Genomic DNA, 18,352 nt, shown 5'->3' on the forward strand with positions numbered 1-18,352 from the left:
TCGGTACTTCCTCCGGGAGGGTGAACGGGTCGGGGACGGCCCCGAGAGTGGGACTACCATCCTTTGAGGGACAGAAGTTAGATAAGTTTCCCACAAAATGGCGCCCAACGTGGGGCCCGAGCCTGTTCACCTGGAGGATGTACGTTTTTTTGAAAATGTTGTGGCATGGCGCCCGAGGATAAGTCGTTGCACTTTATGTTCTTTTCGGTTCCGCTCTTTGTGACCAGCTCTCTGCTGCCCGGGTTAGTCGTAGGCCGCTACGCAGCTGCGACTTACGGAGGAAAACTAAGGTCATTGCAGTTCCGCGGACCTGCTCCCGAAAGACGCCTGGGCTAGTCGCAGTAGCTCCTGTAGGGCTTGCGCGACAGTCCGATGAACTGTAACTATCGATGGCGTCTCATCCACGACTCCGCACAGGTTAGCGTCTGCAGTGCACGCGCTACCGCTACCTGACGCCGCGTCAGCTGCGCTGGCGGCACGCTCGGAGAGGCCGTTCGCGGGCATTTCGCTGCAGCCGAGGTACAGGTCATTCCATGACTCCCAGCACGGTTCATGAACGAATTTCTCCCGCCTGATTACGAACGCCGTTTCCAAAAGGAGCTGCATAAGCGTACTCGGCTTTGCGACGAGAGCCATGTAGAATTCGTTCGGGCTTCACTTCGGCCGTTCAGTAGGGTTGTTTCCTCTGCGACTGAAGCGCTGAAGGTCGCATCGGCTATCCGTCAGTGCCACTCACGCGTTCGCCCAATTTTCGAGCCCGTCACTTCACCAGCCGGGAAGGATGGTGTAGGAGGTTCGTGCTATACAAGGCGACCTCTTAGCTGAACTCTAATTACCACCCCCGCCTACGCCGGATCAGGCGTCAGAACCGCGTTCTACGTGTTCGACGGAGGGTAATCTTGCTTGAGTGCCGACGTGCAGTCGGATTAAGCGAATGATATCATGCTCCCTACATCGTGCGTCCTTACAGGTCGCGTGAGCAGCAGCCTTTGTATCGGCCACTAGAATCCAGTGCTCTCGATCTAATATGGCATCCGAATATTCGGGGTGATTTTCGTTTTAACGAAATTCACTAGTTTCTTCACGGAGGGCTTGACAGACCCCCTTGGCCAGGAGATGCACCTTGACCACCTTTTCTTTTTTACGGTAATGTTACAGGTTACAATAGGCCCGAGTACAGTATACTCCTTGCAGTCCTAGTTCCACAGCTCCACTGTTCGTAGTCCCGTGCCTACAGTCGCCTGTGTCCGGTCACGTGTCCGTTTGAACAGCCGTCATCGTCTTCGGCTCCGCAACACTACTCCCCCTCCTCCCCCGAAGGAGGCGGTGCGACATCCCGAGGGTGTTGGTCGTTGGCAGGGCCTCGGTACGGCGCCAGACGGTGGTGTGAACTACTACAGGGTCATACCGGGTCTTCATGCGCGTAAACGCCTGCCGCATGCGATCCCTAGCGAACTTGTGGACGATGTCCAACCGTGAGCGTAGCGTACGAAGATAGGTGCTGGTGCTGGAGGCAGCTTCTGAGTCAGGCGTCGGACCAAACACGAGGTCACTCGGAAGACGTAACTCTCGACCGGTGAGCAGCATCGCTGGTGTCTCCTGGGTAGCCTCGTGGACTGCTGTTCGGTAGGACAGGAGGAAGAGGGGTATGAGGTCGTCCCAGTTCCTGTGATTATCGGCCACAAACAGGCTCAGGTGTTGAAGTATCGTGCGATTGAACCGCTCGACCATGCCGTCCGACTGGGGATGGAGCGGTGTCGTGCGCGTCTTCGTTATGCCAAGGCAACGACTCATGCCTTGAAACACCTGCGACTCGAAGTTCCTGCCTTGGTCGGAATGCAGCTGCAGTGGGGCTCCGAAGCGTGAAACCCACTCATTCACTAGCGTTTCCGCCACCATGACAGCTTCTTGATTCGGAAGACAATATGCCTCGGGTCACTTCGTGAAGTAATCCATGATGACCAGGATGTACTTGTTCCCTCGCGTCGTCACAGGCAGTGGTCCTAGGATGTCAAGGGCCACTCTTTCGAACGGTACTCCAGCGGCGCACTCCTGGAGCATACCCCTTGTACGTGTGCGTGGCCCCTTTGGCGAAGCACACAGGTCACAGAACCGGCACCACTCTTCGACGACCCGCTTGTACTCCACCCAGTAGTACCGCGCTCGGACTTTTGCTAGTGTCTTGTTCACGCCGAAGTGGCCCCCCCTCAGCGCTGCTGTGAATCATCTTCGGCAGTTCGCCCATCTGCGGACTCCCACCTGCGGAAAAGGAGGCCGCCGTGCAGTTCGAGCGATTCTCATAGCGACCAGTAGCGCTTTAGCTGCTCGGACTGACGGGACACTTCCCGCCACCGTGGCCGCGCTCCATCGCGCTTCCAAGCGATGACAGGGCCGATGTTTTCGTCGGCTTCCTGCGCCGCCCTCATGGTCTCGCGGTTGGCTTCGGAGTCGACTCCCACTGCGCAGGCCGCTCGCTCAGCAGGTGCCTGCTGAGTGCATTCCCCATCTTTCCCGTCGACACAGGGCAACCTTGACATTGCGTCGGCATTCGTGTGATCCCGACCTCTACGGTGTTTCGCAGTGAAGTCGTACTCTTGCAGTGTCTGCAGTCAGCGCGCCACCTGTCCCTCCGGATTGCGAAGGAGAGAAGCCACTGTAACGACGCATGATCTGTCCTGAGAGTGAAGTGACGCCCGTATAGGTAATGGTGGAAATGCTGTACCGCCTTGACGACTGCTGGCAGCTCCCTCCGTGTAACACAATAGTTTCTCTCAGGCTTACGGAGCGCCCCGCTAAAGCATGCAATTATCCTCTCTTCACCGTCTTGTACTTGCGATAGGACAGCCCTATGCCGGTCAGGCTTGCATCAGTGTCGAGGAACGGAGTATCTGGAAGGGGAAATGCAAGGGCAGGCGGCGACGACAGGCAGGACTTCAGCTGGAGGAGCGCCTGTTCGCACGGTGGTGTCCATTTGAAATTCTGTCCCTTGTCCAAAAGTTGGTAGAGGGGGTCTGCAATCTCTGCGAAATGTGGGACAAAGCGACGGTAATACGAACAGAATCCGATAAATGTTCTGAGGCTGGGTTTGTCCGTTGGAGCAGGCCACGACTGGATGCAGTGAACTTTGGTAGAGTCGGCTTGTACACCAGCTGCTGACACGAAGTGTCCAAGGTAGACGACGGAGGGTTTTAGAAACTTGCACTTTTTCGGGTTGAGTTTGAGACTCGCCGTACGTAGTCTCTGAAACACCCGGCGCAGGCGATCGATGTGTTGGCCGAATGTCCTGCTATGCACAATGATGTCATCGATGTAAACCAGGCATACCTCGGGAGGAAGCCTGGACAAGACAGTTTCCATAAGTCGCTGGAAGGTAGCAGGCGCATTACATAAGCCGAATGGCATCACTTTTGAACTGCCAAAGCCCGCGGCCGGTGGAGAAAACGCAGTCTTTTCCTTGTCCTCGGGAGAAACCTCCACCTGCCAGTAACCGCTGCGCAGGTCTAATGTAGAAAACCATGCGGTTCCAGCAAGCGCATGCAGGGTGTCGTCGATGCGCGGCAGAGGGTACGAGTCCTTCTTGGTAACGTTGTTCAAGCGCCTGTAGTCCACGCAAAACCGTGTCGAACCGTCCTTCTTTTTAACGAGCACTATAGGGGAGGCCCACGGGCTGGACGATGGCTCGATGACATCTTGATCCCTCATGTCGCTGATGAGTTTGTCGACCTCCTTGAAACTTGCCAGCGGAAGTCGTCTGTGAGCCCGCTTTATAGGGAAAGCTGTCCCGGTGTCTATGTGGTGCAGTGCTGCCGTTGTTCTGCCGAGATCTGCCGCTGAGAACGAGAAGACGTCGCAGAATTCCTGGAAGAGTGCACGTGCCTTCTCCGCCTGGTCCTGCGCCAGCGACGGTTGGGAACCCTCGCTCAGTTCATCGATGTAGTGCAGTAAACTTGTATTGTGCTCCATTGCAGCAGGAGGAGGCGCATCACCCCCGGCCCTCTCTTCTGTGAACTGTATCTCTACAACTTGGGAACACTGCCCCAGACGTTGTCCACGCTGAAGCACAATCGGTGAGGGAGTTGCGTTAAGAACGCGAACTGGTACTGCTCCTTCACCATGATGGACGAGACCGCGGGCGACCATCAGCCCAGCGCTCGGGGGACCTTCCGCACAAGGCTCGACGACACAGACGTTCGGGGCTTGCCCTGACGACATCCGTCCCGGTATAAGTAATTGCGTGTAGGGCGGCACCGTGACGGTGCGGCGGCACACGACGTAGGAGGGGTCCGCGTCAGGGTCCCTACACGAGCGGAGGACCAGTTGCCGGTCACCGGGGAGGAGGGTGCAATCTCGGAGGTTCAGCACGCAGTTGTACTCCTTCATGAAATCGTAGCCCACTATACTATGATCCGTGATGTTGGCTACTAGAATGGCACGCCGAAATTAATGTCCCGCAATGGACAAGCAAACCGTGGCGACCCCTTCCACTGGTACGGTGTCCCCAGCAACCGTGCGTAGATTTTCCTGAGGTGACGAGTGCAGCGCCTGGTCTCCTTTCGGGAGACTAGCCAGGAAAGACGAGCTGATGAGGCTTATCTCGCACCAGTGTCAACTGACATCCTACAGTACTGTTCATTCACTTGTCCATCCACATAGAAACCAGCAGTCGAGGGCGCTTTCTGAATAATCTTGAGAGCTGGGCGACGCCCGGTACGCCCAGCTGATCTTAGTTTCCCGACCCCCCGGTGCCACCACGGCGCCCGCGGCCGCGCCTGAAGCCAGTGCGTCGAGGGTCACGCATTGGTGGAGTGGGACAGACGCGTCGCAGGTGGCCTCGGCCTCCGCAGTTCCAGCACGTGGGTGGCTGCGCAGCCCGTATGTCGTACCACGGTGTCGGTGAGGTAGCACTGTGGTCTTCCACTCTGTCCAGCACACTTCGAGCTAAGGCCTGGGTCGTTCTGGCTGCCTTCTTGGCCGTGTCCACTTCCAGCGCACGGGTTAGTGCAGCCCGCAGCCCGGTCGAGCCCGCTAGTCGAACGCCCTGCTGAACGTCGGGGTCGGCTATAGCGTCGACGAAGTATTCCACGGCGACGGTGTCGACGACATCTTGGGCGCAGTCAGCAAACACTATTCGCACTTTCCGCTCAATATCATACGCCAACTCGCTCAGAGATTCCTTTGGCAGCTGGACGCGGCTCCTGGGTTGGGCGTGGTAGAGGCCCCGCTGATGACGGTCCCCGAAACGATGCTCGAGGGTTGCAATCAAATGTGAGTAGCTACGCCGCTCGGATGCAGACAGCGCTTGAAGGACAGAGAGTGCGGTGCCTCGTAAGGAAGAGACGAGGTGGCCCGCCCGCTGCTCGCTAGTCCAGCCATTAGAGTCCGCCACAACTTCGAATTGAGCTAGATAGACGTTCCAGGGCGTTTCCCCGTTAAACTTGTCTGGCTTTGCGGTCCCACCGGTAGAGGCGCCGGCAGGTCCACGTGACACGCTGACCGGTCTTATGGCGTCCGTGCTGTCCTCCCCATGCTCCATCGACGTAGGGGCCCGCGTATCACCATCCCCGTGTGGCCGCTCTTGTGGCCGGTCCTGCGGTGGACGCATCATCGAAGCAAATTCGGCTCGCATTTGCTCCATCATTCCGCGCATGTTCTCATGAAGGAGAGTCTGCAGCTGCTCCTGCGTGACGAGCCCCGTAACTTCAGATCGATGGTCAAGGGGCGCCGGTGGTGGTGATTGCTTTCGTCGGCGAGGGGGCATACTTGGGGTGTCCCGAAGTATCCCACTTCTGACACCAAATGTTACAGGTTACAATAGGCCCGAGTACAGTATAGTCCTTGCAGTCCTAGTTCCACAGCTCCACTGTTCGTAGTCCCGTGCCCACAGTCGCCTTTGTCCGGTCACGTGCCCGTTTGCACAGCCGTCATCGTCTTCGGCTCCGCAACAGTAATTTCTTTTTCGTAGCAGGCATGTCCAATCTTCGCCGCTGAAGAGCCCCACAAAGGCAGTCTCGGCCCCCCAGCAACCGACGCCGGGACTCCTCAGCTATGCACGGCACCCCTGGTTCCAGAGGTACACAGGGATCTCATTGTTCGGTGGCAACTTGGACGGTTGTTCACCACGGCGCCCCAGTCTCCTGGGCATCACGCTCCAGATGGGCCTGCACCAGCAGCGGACGACATCCTGATTGACATTCCTGAAGACCTCCTAAGTTATCAGTATTAGATTAGTCGCTCGCAATCGGAGGGGGACCACACACGTGCCATAGTGAGGACGCTGGAATTGGCGCGATTGCCACGTTAAAAGGACGAGCGAAGAAAGCGAGGGACAATTCCCGGGAGGAGCTGGGTCACGGAACGGAGCCGAGCCAGCCTGCGGTGTGCATCGAATGGTAAAATAAACCATTGCTTTGTTCCTTACGATGTTTTCGGTGCTTCCTCCGGGTGAGGGACAGAAGGTAGAGAAGTTTCCCACACATGTGATATGATCCACTACCACGTCTCCTAGTTCTTGCAACGATGGCGAATGAGCAGAAGTTCAATATTGTTGTACAAGGTCTGATGTATCATTACTTATTGAAACTCAACGGACGAACTGCGGTGGACCACCGGACGATTTTCATGTAATACTCTCTTGTACGCCATTCAAGAATCTTCATACAAAGAAAGAGAACATCACTGAGATATTGTGCAAGTTCGTGGCAACTAAGTGCAAGTTACTGAAGTGATACAAATTCGGCGACAACGTATCGATTGCATTAATCAACGCTGAATTCAAGCGACCCATAATAAGACATCACTATATGATGCATCTCAATTCATCAATCAAGACAACAAACGAAAACTTCAGAGTTTGGAATAGGACAATTGTAATTCATCAAACTAAACAAGCGTATATCTGAAATAATAAATTTAATTTCTCTGTCATCACTATAATGAATCCTATATGCATCGCAACGAGAACACATTGATATCGATTGTATATAGAATGGTTAGATTGAGAACAATGACTGCAAAGAAAACGAATATTCAACACTATGTACAAGCATTCTCAAATGGAATTAGAGCTGATCATCAAATACGTTTTACCCGGCTACACTCTGTACAACTTCAACGTCCGAAGGATAGAACTGACGGAGAAGAATCGGTCATTGAATTTAGAGGCGTGGATCACTAATCAGAGGATCACTAATCTTTTGCGAAAACTTATAATATTTCGTGAATTAAATTGCACAGTGTGTATGTTTCTCAATCAGCTGGACTAGCTTCTCTTGTTCTCTCGCATAACGACAAATGTACGAATTGAATTGAACGAATCTCCATAACATATTTCGACAGTATATGTTGAAAGGAATCTATTATCACATGCTGCGGTGCAAATGAGGTATTTTACAAGCATGATGCGCAGGCGGAGTCTACAATTTTAATCACACAATCCTCGTAACACATAGCACACAAACGAATATGATATAAAATCTAACTAGCAATCAAATTTTGGGACAAGCGAATCACACATTTATCATCAGAAATGTTGAATCAATATACTACGAGGATGAGCATCATGTATAAGCACAATGGAAGACATGTAAATTTAATTATAAAAAGCAAATATTTCTTTTGCAAACTTAATCATTATAAGAAGCACAGGTGATACATAAACGTAGATCATTTATCGAATTCACAAAATATACCCGAGGTTCCCCGAAGACACACCGAAAAACTATAAAACTATTCATGCAGTCATAGCTTACGGACACTACAAATGTAAAGGGCATATTATATGAAGGGCATTTTATATGTTTTAGCTCATAATGAGGTAAAACGGAAACTCCACATCAAAGATCATTTTCTTGTTTCAATTTTGAAAGTCAAAACTGTACACACTTTCTTGCAAGTTTGAGATTTTTTCAAAGATACAGATTGAGAAGTTGTACATCTTCTCGGACATTCTGTACAACATACTTGACTGTGCATTAAATGCTAAAATGTATCGAACACTGCCAGGAGAAGTCTTGTAAAGTGGAGACTATCACACATCAGTAAGTGTTTAGGATCTGGATGGGTCTTGCAATTTCCGAACTTAGTTGTAGAAAGTGTAATTTCACAATACGCAAGCTTTAGCTCGCTCACTTGACATCCCATGGTCTTAAGAAGTGTTTCTCGATGACAGATAATTTAATCGAATAGTATGACATTTTCTATATACACTACAACGCAATGTGGATTCACTATGCTGTGAAGAATATTTATCGACGATGTATTTTTCGCAGGATGTTCGAGAACAGCCTGGATTGCGTGGCGCATGCAACGTTGTCTTAGAAGCGTAAGAAAGCTTTACTACTACATGCATTAGGTACCGAAGGCCAGCGGATTTTCTTCACGCTACTAGTACGTCAAGTTACCGCGAGCCCTTCAACTGACAAGAAGGAAGAAGCACACTATCCCTACGCTGAAGCTATAGCCACGTTGGAAGCTCAATATGCAGAAACTTTCAACGTCATCGCAGAACGGCGCAAGTTTCGCCATCGGTCTCAACTTCCTGGTAGAGCGATCACCGAATTTGTAACCCCCTTAAGAGGTCTTGCTACAACGTGCAATTTCGGAAGCACACTTGAAGAGGTAATCAGAGACCAGTTGGTGGAAAATGCAAGACCTCCGCAAGTCTGTGAACGCTTCCTGATGGAAGGTTCCACCCTCACGTTGGAACGAGCATAAACCCTAGCCAGGTTCATCGAACAGTCGAACAATGAAGTGCAGCTGATGCGTGGTGACACGCCAGTTGTCCAGCGACTCACGAAGGCTAAAGGGAAACAACGTAGCAAGCCAACCTCAACTCTGAAAAGGAACGTCGCCGGGAAAGGACATTACCGCTGTGGGTCAACTACTCAGCTCGCGAATGCCACTACATGTCCGTCATGGGACAAGGAGCGCCGCAGATGCAAGAAACGTGGATATTTTGTGTCGGTGTCTCGGTCGGCCGCTGGATCAAGAGAACCAGATTGCAGTTGAAAATAGTTCCTACGTCGGTGCCCAGAAATTTGGACTTTCGGATACTAGCTGCACTACGGTTCTGGAGTTACCACCTCGTCACAAGAATGCAATCCACAGCACCGTTACACTCAGCAAGAAGAATGCCATATTCGTGGTTGATACCGGTTCTTCAGTCACCATTTTATACAAGGACTTGTACGAGGCGCACTTCGCTGCGGATTACAAGTTGGAAGACACGTCAATTTCGTTACAGAACTACTCGAAGCAACGAAAATCAGTCCTGTGGTCATTTTCTGCAAGTTTCGTACGGAAGCCGTACTTCCCCCTTACTTCTCTACATCGTTCCTGAAGGCACAGATCTTCTATGTCTGGACGGCCTTGCTGCACTGAGTATCTTCATTGAAGGACAAACGATAGAGTGGCTCAGGACGTCACTACCTTGCAAATATACAGGAGCTTTTGGAGACCTTGCGCATTTTTTCTCGCCAGGACTTGGAATTACAAAGGACTACATTCATCGAGTGAAAACAAGAACTGACGTCGCACCTGCGAGAGCGAAGCTGCGCAGGCTACCGTTCGTAATTCGTAGAGGTTACCCAGGAATTGGATCGCCTCCTCAAGATGGACGTAATGGAGCCCGTCACAGCATCCGAATGGATATCACCTATCGTCGCTGCCCGGAGGAAGGACGGGAAGCTACGTCTCTGCGTGGAACTGCGAGAACCGAACAAAACATCGTCGTGGACGCTTTCCCTCTGCCTACCACCGATGAGTTGCTCTACCAACTCGCAGGAGCTGAGGTTTTTTCTAAGCTTGGCCTTATGGCAGCTTATCACCAGTTCCTGTTGGCGCCTGAGAGTCGCGACCTCACCGCCTTCATCACTCACAGAGAACTATACCGCTATAAGCGAGTACGTTTTGGCTTAGCTTCAGTCCCGTCGACTTTAAAAAAAAGATATGTTTGATCTCTTCAAGGATTGCCCAGGTGTGAAATGCTACCTCGATGACATTATCGTCTTCGGAGTGAATGAGCAAGACCACTTGAAGAATCTTCATCGTGTCTTTCAACTGATTTCTGATGCAGGACTCAAACTGAACGACAAATGTGTCTTTGGAGTGCAAGAACTGACTTTTGTTGGATATAGAGTCAGCACGGACGGCGTATCTCCCCCTTTCATATCTTCAGCCGTTACAAGATGCTGCTACCCCAGACGATTATAAGTCACTCTCTTCGTTTCTGGGAATGATGAGTTACTACGCCAATTTCATAAAGAATTACACAGATGAAGTACAACCACTGTGAAGCTTCTACGGGGAGATACACCGATTCTCTGGACTCAGGAGAGGTGAATCGACCTCAACCGGCTGAAGTCACTGCTTACAGCATCATCTGCCTAATTCAAATATAAAACTGAGAAACGACAACGATAATGTGTTGCACGTCGAAGCTGATCAAAACTTCCAACTCCAAATTGTCGGTGTCCGGGAGAACGACGCTGAAAGAACATACGCGAGGTACCCTTTTTTTTCTTGAATTTCACACAGGTCGTACATTTAAGTGCTTCTGAAGTGAATGGCCAAGCAATACAAACGTAATGCTCTTGTGAAAGCTTGCAACGCTTGAGATACGCAATAGCTCCGTTGTATATTAAACATTTTTAGCAATCGAATTTCAGCAGTCTGGTGAAGGTGAACAAAAAACGCCGGTTCGGTCGTGGAAGACGTACGGGTAGTGCGTCACGGAACGATACACCGTATATCAGGCATTCGTGAGAATCGGCTGGAAGCGATGCTTCTCACAGAGACACGACAGAAAGGCGACTGTCACTCTCCAGTCACACCAATCTCGTCTGGACATTGGGTAACTGCTGGTAGCAGATAATGCAAAAACAAACTGGTCCATGTGGACGGACTCACCCTACATATAAATCTACTCCCAATTATTACTATTAAAGTTGCCAGCAGATGGCGCTATTGTTCCTGCCAGCGATTTAATTATTGAAGTACTAAGTATTCCGGTACTACTCCAAGTACATTACTTCGGATTACACATATACTTACTGATTCCTTTTTGCTTTGAGTACATTGTCAAATATTTACTTTTCAATGTAGTTTAAGAACCAGTCCGGTACTTGCCCGTCAAGCTTCCTGTCTTGATGCAGCATTATTGAAGAAGAAAAGAGATTGCTATTACATATTGCCATGGTTTCAAAGCACATATACCAACAGATGGAAGGATGAATAGATTTGAAATTATCTTCATCATCACGAATCAGGAAAGCACTTTCCATATCCTAAAACTACCCTCAAGAGGGTGCATTTCACAGAAGAACCATCTTCTCCTGATCATACATCATAGACAATGTCATGTTGAGGTCATGTTACACTGTTTACATTTCATTTAGCGCTTGCCGACGTATTCGTGGCGGCATAAAGCCAAGAGATGATTGTATTTTGCAAGCGTAAACTAGGTGGTGCTTCTTCCCAGACATGCAAGCCGATCTTATTCTGATTTTCAGTCGCGGCGGCTCAGTGCGTCTTCATGTGGGATCGTCATTACGTCTTCAGATGTGGCCCTGTTGGAAATTCCTATATGACTTCATATGGTATTATGACACCAGGTCCTACATGATGAAGGAACCTACATACAAATAAGATCCTGTTTAATTGTGAGTCCTACATGCAAATGCGATCCTACATATAAACAGGATCATATTTGGTTGTGGGACCTTCATGCAAATGCGATCCTACATATAAACAGGATCCTATTTGATTGCGGGACCTACGTTGGGTCCTACATGCAAATAGGTCCAAGTCTCTCGTGGTGATCCTGTTTAATTTGTGCACCCTATTGTGCTGTGTACATTAGGAAATAACAAATCATGCGGCTTCTATTTTTTTATTGATATCGTTCCTGATCCCTCTGACATGTCCGTTGAACAATCACACTCTTGCCTGATGTACAGCGTCTTCAACACCTTTACAGATCATGCTAGATGATACCTCTAAGATATATTTTTTGGAGGCATCTGAAACAATAAAGCGAGTTAGGAAGCTAGATTTAACAAGGGATAATACATTATGTGGCACATAAAATGTGCCAAAACTCGTGCACAGGTTAACCAGACTTCCCACATATGCTGTTACTTGAGGTCCAAAGACAATTATTTTGTTTGTTAGCAGTAAGATCAATTAACTATGACAACTGGGGCTACAGCAAGGGTGTCAGTAAGGCATTGCCTGAACAGGATGAAAACAATGCACGTTGAGTTATAATATCCGCGATTATTTACATTCTGTGCATATTTCTTCCACACTCGGGGAAAATATGAATGACCCAAGCTGAGTTATTATGAATTAATAACCAAAAAAGGAAGATCTGTATCTTTAGAGCACCGGTACCCTGTAGCAGGGCCGCTGAAGCATCACACATGATATCAACCTGATGTTAAGCGATGATACAGGTTAACCAACAGGGTAAGAGCACAAGACTACAGATGGAGGATAAGGCAATAGGTAACAATAGGGTAATAATCGCACTGAGTGGATAAAGTTATAGGAACCCACACGCTAGGAAGAATACAAAGCAAAAGGTGTACGAAACATGGCATTACATGCACACAACTAACCTTCAATTCACGAAATCCAACAGCTTTCGGTCTTCCAAGGTACACACACAGAAGCAGGTCCAGATACCACTAATAAGACATGAAATAAAGTCACAGCACTGCCAGGCACCAACACCACCAAAACTACGACGAAAGACGCTTCCCGAACGAGAGCTCTCTGGACATGCGTCCGAACGCTTCTAAGATTTCCCTTCCAAATGAGCTGGAGGAATTCCAAGCTCCAAGGGCGCCGCCTGGCTGTAACGGCTCTCCTCCGTGCTCTCCTCGCGCTACATCCAGAAAGCAGAAAGTCGCGCGTACGGGCGACCAGTGCCATTGGAAAGAGGACGTTTTTCCCGTCAAAATAAGTCTTCAATCACATTTCTACGCCAACAAACAACCGACATCGAAAAAAATGCCCCTAGCCCCATGTATAACGAGCCGCTGTTGCCATGTTGTCCTCACTCGAGAATGGAGAGAGATAGAAAGATCCCGCAAGTTTCTAGCCGTTCGGTGTTCGGAGTGCACGAATCCGTTAATAGGTGACTCAGATCTCCCACAGGGTTCAAACCCAAAAACAGGGACGAATGTTGCAGAAGGAGAGTCAGCCTAAGGAATTTCGGGAATAACGCCATAACCTGTAGTAAATAGATGGGAGGTGCGAATTGAAAAGTTTTAGAGCAAAGAACGAAGAACACGCATCCAAAATTTCCAGTAAATTGGACGTTAGGTAAGGGGTTAGGGCATTGCGGCAGTATGACAGCACGTTCACTGATGTATCCTCTGTTTGTTATTCAGGTACTGATGTCGCTGTGCTGCAACACCTTTCCGGGAGGAAGTCCATTTGCAACCGTGCACATAATTCCAGCTACTAACGCCGACGGTGTGAGCTACGATGTTACGCCGAAGCTACAGTCAACTCTGCTGTGTCCTGATTTTCCACGCCAGAATGTTATCTTCATCTACGCCCCCGCACTATCTACTGTGACGTCATCGGAAGACACGTTAAAAGCATCAGAGCTTCCCCAGTCTGACAGAGGGCATTGCGGCAGTATGACAGCACGCTCACTGATGTATCCTCTGTTTGTTATTCAGGTTGGTAAGCGTAACTACCCTTGCTACTCTAGTAATGACTTGTGTTTGATACTGCTGCCGTGCCCTCAAGTTTGCATCGCATTCTATGTCAATATCTCAGAGATGCTGCTCATGTTGTCGGGCGACGTCGAATCTAACCCCGGGCCAACGATAGAGGAACAGCTCTCGCTCCTGATTAGTGGTCAACGGGAGATAACCAAACGGATCGAGTCTGTGAATGAAAGTAATAGGAAACTTGAAGCCGTTATCAGTGAATTAAGGATAAGTCAATCTAGTTTAGAAATGAAGATCGAGAGCCTGGCCAGCAATATAGCTACAATTGGGGCTACCGTAGATATGTTAAGTGGAAGCCAAGCTGTCGTGAGTGAGTGTGTGTCTGACATTGCCAGTTTTAAACACACGTTGCAAGAATTTCAACAGAAAGTTGATGACCTTGAAAACCGACAGAGGCGCAACAACCTTATCGTTCACGGCGTACCAGAAGAGGAAGGCGAATCTGATGACAACCTAAAAATAAAAGTGCTGAAAGAAATTTTCGAAAATAAGCTTAACGTTACGGTTTCCTCAGCTGAACGTATACACCGATTGGGTAGGCGGTCTTCAAGTAAACCTCGTCCTGTCATACTAAGAGTTTTCGATTTCCGCGAGAAAAATGAGGTGTTGCGTAATGCAAGTAAGCTTAAAAACACGAAGCTGTTCATTACGGAAGACTTCTCTAGCAGAATTAGGGCAACAAGGAAATTGTTATGGGACAGCGCTCGCGATGAAAGGTCACGAGGTGCTAAAGTACGGTCGAGTTATGACAAGTTGTACATAGATGGTGTGTTGTACGTTTGGGACTATGCTTCTGGTCAGTGACGCAAATCGACCTCTGTAAAGGATGCACCACTGACCAGTACTAATAAAGCTTGACTTAATGGAATGACTGGTTCTGATAAATTTCGGGTTCTTAATCTAAATGCCAGAAGCATGGTGAACAAAATAGTAGACATAGAAAGTTTGCTTTTGTCTCATGATCCGGATGTGCTAATTGTTACGGAGACTTGGCTTCACAGTGATATTGAAAGTAATGAAATAATTCCACCCAACTATACTGTTGTTCGTAAGGATAGATCCTCTAGAGGTGGATGCGTCGCTGTTGTCCTAAAAAAAATATTGGGTACATTGTGCTGCCGGAAGTTGTTGATGCCGAAATGGTTTGGGTGAAGCTGTTCCTTTCATTTGGAAATTTGCTTGTAGGCGGCTTTTACAGGCCTCCTTCTGCAGCCATATCCGTTCTGAATAAGCTGTCTGATTATATAAACACTCACGTTGCCCGCCATCCCTATGTAATCCTTGGTGGTGACTTTAACTTGCCCAACATTGACTGGTCTGCTCTCGCTGCGTTGACCAACGATGAATGTTCCCGCGCTCTCGTCGATATGACATTCTCGTTCAATTTACTCCAGCTCGTTAAGGAGCCTACGAGAACGCAGGGCACTACCTCGTCAATATTGGATTTGATGTTTGTATCAAACAAGATATTTACTAGAGAAGCGGAATGCAGCATCCTTGAAGGCATATCGGACCACAGGATGGTACTGTTAGAATTTGGGACCCTTCACCAAAAACGGCAACAGTTAACAACTCGCGTATTTAATGACTTTTCTAGGGCAGACGACAATAGTGTAATTGATGAGCTTTCCAGCTTCTTTGATACCTTTAGTGCCCTAGCAATTTCATCTGTGTCAGTGAACTCCCTGTGGGACCTCTTTAAACGAACAGTGCACGAATGCATCCGGAAGTTCGTGCCCCAACGACGTAAACGGTTTCGTTCCGAAAATCCATGGATAACTCGCTCAATAATTCATAAGAAAAGGAAAGTACAAAGATTAGTCAGGAAGGGCGACAAGAACCTATCTCTTGATATCAGGCGGCTTCGTGCTGAACTGAGAGCGGATATACGGGAATCAAAAACAAGGTACTTCAACATAACACTACATAATCGGCTAACATCGGACCCATCCAAGTTCTGGAGGCACGCCTCGCCGAACAAAGATAATCAAATAATGATAACACATGGCGATAATATTGTTCACGACGGCTGCTCCGTATCCTCTCTACTCAATGAACATTTTGCTGGCATATTTACCATTGACGACGGGTTTTTACCATCTGTGCCTAGTTTTCCCACAGAACCAGTGCCACGACTTAGCATTAGCGAGCAAGGAATCCTTACTCTACTTCTTAACTTAAACGGCAAGAAGGCCATAGGCCCAGACGGCATCCCAAATGGTTTTCTAACTCGGTACGCCGAGTGGTGCACCAAGTACCTTTTTCTTATTTTTAACGTATATTTGTCCCGTGGGGAGCTTCCGGACGATTGGAAGATAGCCAAGGTTGTTCCTATTCCTAAAACAGGTTCCAAACTAAATATTGCAAATTACCGGCCGATATCCCTTCTGAGCACATGTAGTAAAGTATTAGAACATATCGTATATAAGCATATTTCAAAATATCTGGAAAGTAAGAATTTCTTCTCCACCAGTCAACATGGCTTTCGCCACGGTCTAAGCACAGTGACACAGCTTGTGAACATTACCCATGACCTTGCCAAAGTTGTAGACGCTCGTGGACAAGTCGACGTTATTTTTCTGGATTTCGCTAAAGCATTCGACAGAGTCTCTCACAGAAAATTATTACTAAAATTGAAGGAAATTGTAAGCGATGAACTCTTTACCTGGCTTTCCAACTACCTTGACAATAGAAAACAATTTGTCCATGCGAATAACGCCGACTCGTCCTTCGTACCAGTTACATCCGGTGTTCCCCAGGGCTCGGTCTTGGGTCCTTTGTTGCTTTTAATTTTTATAAATGATGTTGGTATGGGTATCGATGTTAAAATGAACTTTTTTGCCGATGACTGTGTATTGCATAAGGAGATCAATGGCGGTGATGACTATGCATGTTTAAATAATTGTTTGCAGAAAATGGCTGACTGGTGTGAGACATGGCAGTTACCTCTTAACATAAATAAGTGTGTGGTCATGAGTGTCACTCGCAAAAGGAAACCGCTCACCTTCAATTATTGTATTAACTCAGTGAATCTCTCAAGGGTCTCCGAATACAAATACCTGGGCGTTTTTCTTACATCAGACCTGCGCTGGAATAAGCACATCCAATACATAACAAAGAAGGCTAACAAGAAATTATGGTTCTTAAAGCGTCATTTTCGTGAATGCACAGCTCATACTAAGTTAACGGCATTCAAAGCATTAGTTCGTCCTATTCTGGAATATAGTGATATTGTTTGGGACCCGTACACCATTGAGAATATTCGACTTCTTGAATCCGTACAAAGGAGAGCGTTACGTTTTATTTTTAAGTCATACCATCCTCTCACCTCAGTTACTCCTCTTTACGCACGGAGTGGCTTAATACCGCTGGAAGAGCGTAGAAAGACCCATAGGCTCCAGTTTCTTTTTCAGTTACTCAATGGTCAATTTCGAATCAATCATCAGGACTACATCACTCCACACGCACCCAGATCAACACGGCTAAGCCATCAGCGCACACTCAAACCATTCCAGTGCAGGACTGACATCTTTAAATATTCGTTCTTTCCTCGAACCGTCGAAGAATGGAATTCTCTGTCATCTGCACAGGTCTCACACCGCTCTGTCACGGCATTTGTGAAAGGCTTAAACGCAGTTACATGATGTGACATATGTGTCTTGTTGTAAATTATTTTGGACTTTCTGTGACCCTCCTACTTGAACCCTTTCAGGGTTTGTAGTATTTTATAAATAAATAAATAAAATAAATACATAAATAATAAGATTACGGCACTAAAGGAACGGCACCCACGGAAGCGTCTCCGATCGGCGTGATTGCGACTTGCTCGCGCCAGCGCCATGACCCTCCAACTCCAAAGCCCATATCTGGGGAACGGAGAGTCGCGCGCTAACGGGATTAAAGCGGTTGGAAAGAGCACGTCAAGAGCTTCAAAACTGCGTCAAACACGACTCTGGATGTGCAATGGAAACGGTTTTAGGAAAAAAACAGCCGGCAGTCCCATGTATTGGGAGGAGTGTAAACACGGAAACCGGTAGCTCGAGAACCAGAAGACTTTGACAGCTGTAGTAAATTTTGCCACGTTCACCGAGTTGAGGCGAGTACACTCCAGAAGGGTGAAAACTGTCCGACGCGGGCTTCCTTTCGAAAAAGGGCCTCAAAGTTTAGAAAAACAGAGTTACGAACGCGTCTCTGCCCACAACCCCCGAACCGCCAAAGACCGACCCATGGTTCCATTTGACCGATCGTAGAGCGACTCAAGTCCTACTAGGACGGGAATTCTGGCGTCGACCTGATTAGCGGGGCGGATGTTACGGAGCTCCGAATGTATCGGAAGTGCAGACGGAGGCCTGGAATTATCTCGACTACGTTTAGGATTTCCTGCGAGCCGTGAGCGTGCACGTGAAGGCGAAGAATTGGGGAATCCGTCACAACAAACCGCGTCTTAATAGAACCGGTTTAGTCCTAGATATTTGACTGAGAACCCTATCGACACCACAATGTCGCTCGATGGGGTTCAACCGCCACCTCGACCGGTTGCGCACTGCTGTCGAAGTTTGTGCTTAAGTAGCACTCAAAGGAATGCACGCATCATTGTATGCTTGAAG

At 48.5% G+C, this 18,352-nt stretch overlaps 1 protein-coding gene across 1 annotated transcript; it reads right to left on the reverse strand.

Annotated features, from left to right (window-relative positions):
• Positions 1-1,251: 1,251 nt before the first annotated feature.
• Positions 1,252-1,899, reverse strand: LOC135387724 (uncharacterized). The gene has a single exon (XM_064616823.1). The coding sequence runs from the start codon at positions 1,897-1,899 to the stop codon at positions 1,252-1,254; it is 648 nt and encodes a 215-aa protein (XP_064472893.1).
• Positions 1,900-18,352: the final 16,453 nt, after the last annotated feature.

Source organism: Ornithodoros turicata, chromosome 1 (assembly GCF_037126465.1).
Source record: "Ornithodoros turicata isolate Travis chromosome 1, ASM3712646v1, whole genome shotgun sequence".
Classification (NCBI taxonomy): Eukaryota; Metazoa; Arthropoda; class Arachnida; order Ixodida; family Argasidae; genus Ornithodoros; species Ornithodoros turicata.

Bases quoted from the DNA above. Each gene is read 5' to 3' on its own strand.
- LOC135387724 (XM_064616823.1), bottom strand. From the start codon at position 1,899: ATGGTGGCGGAAACGCTAGTGAATGAGTGGGTTTCACGCTTCGGAGCC.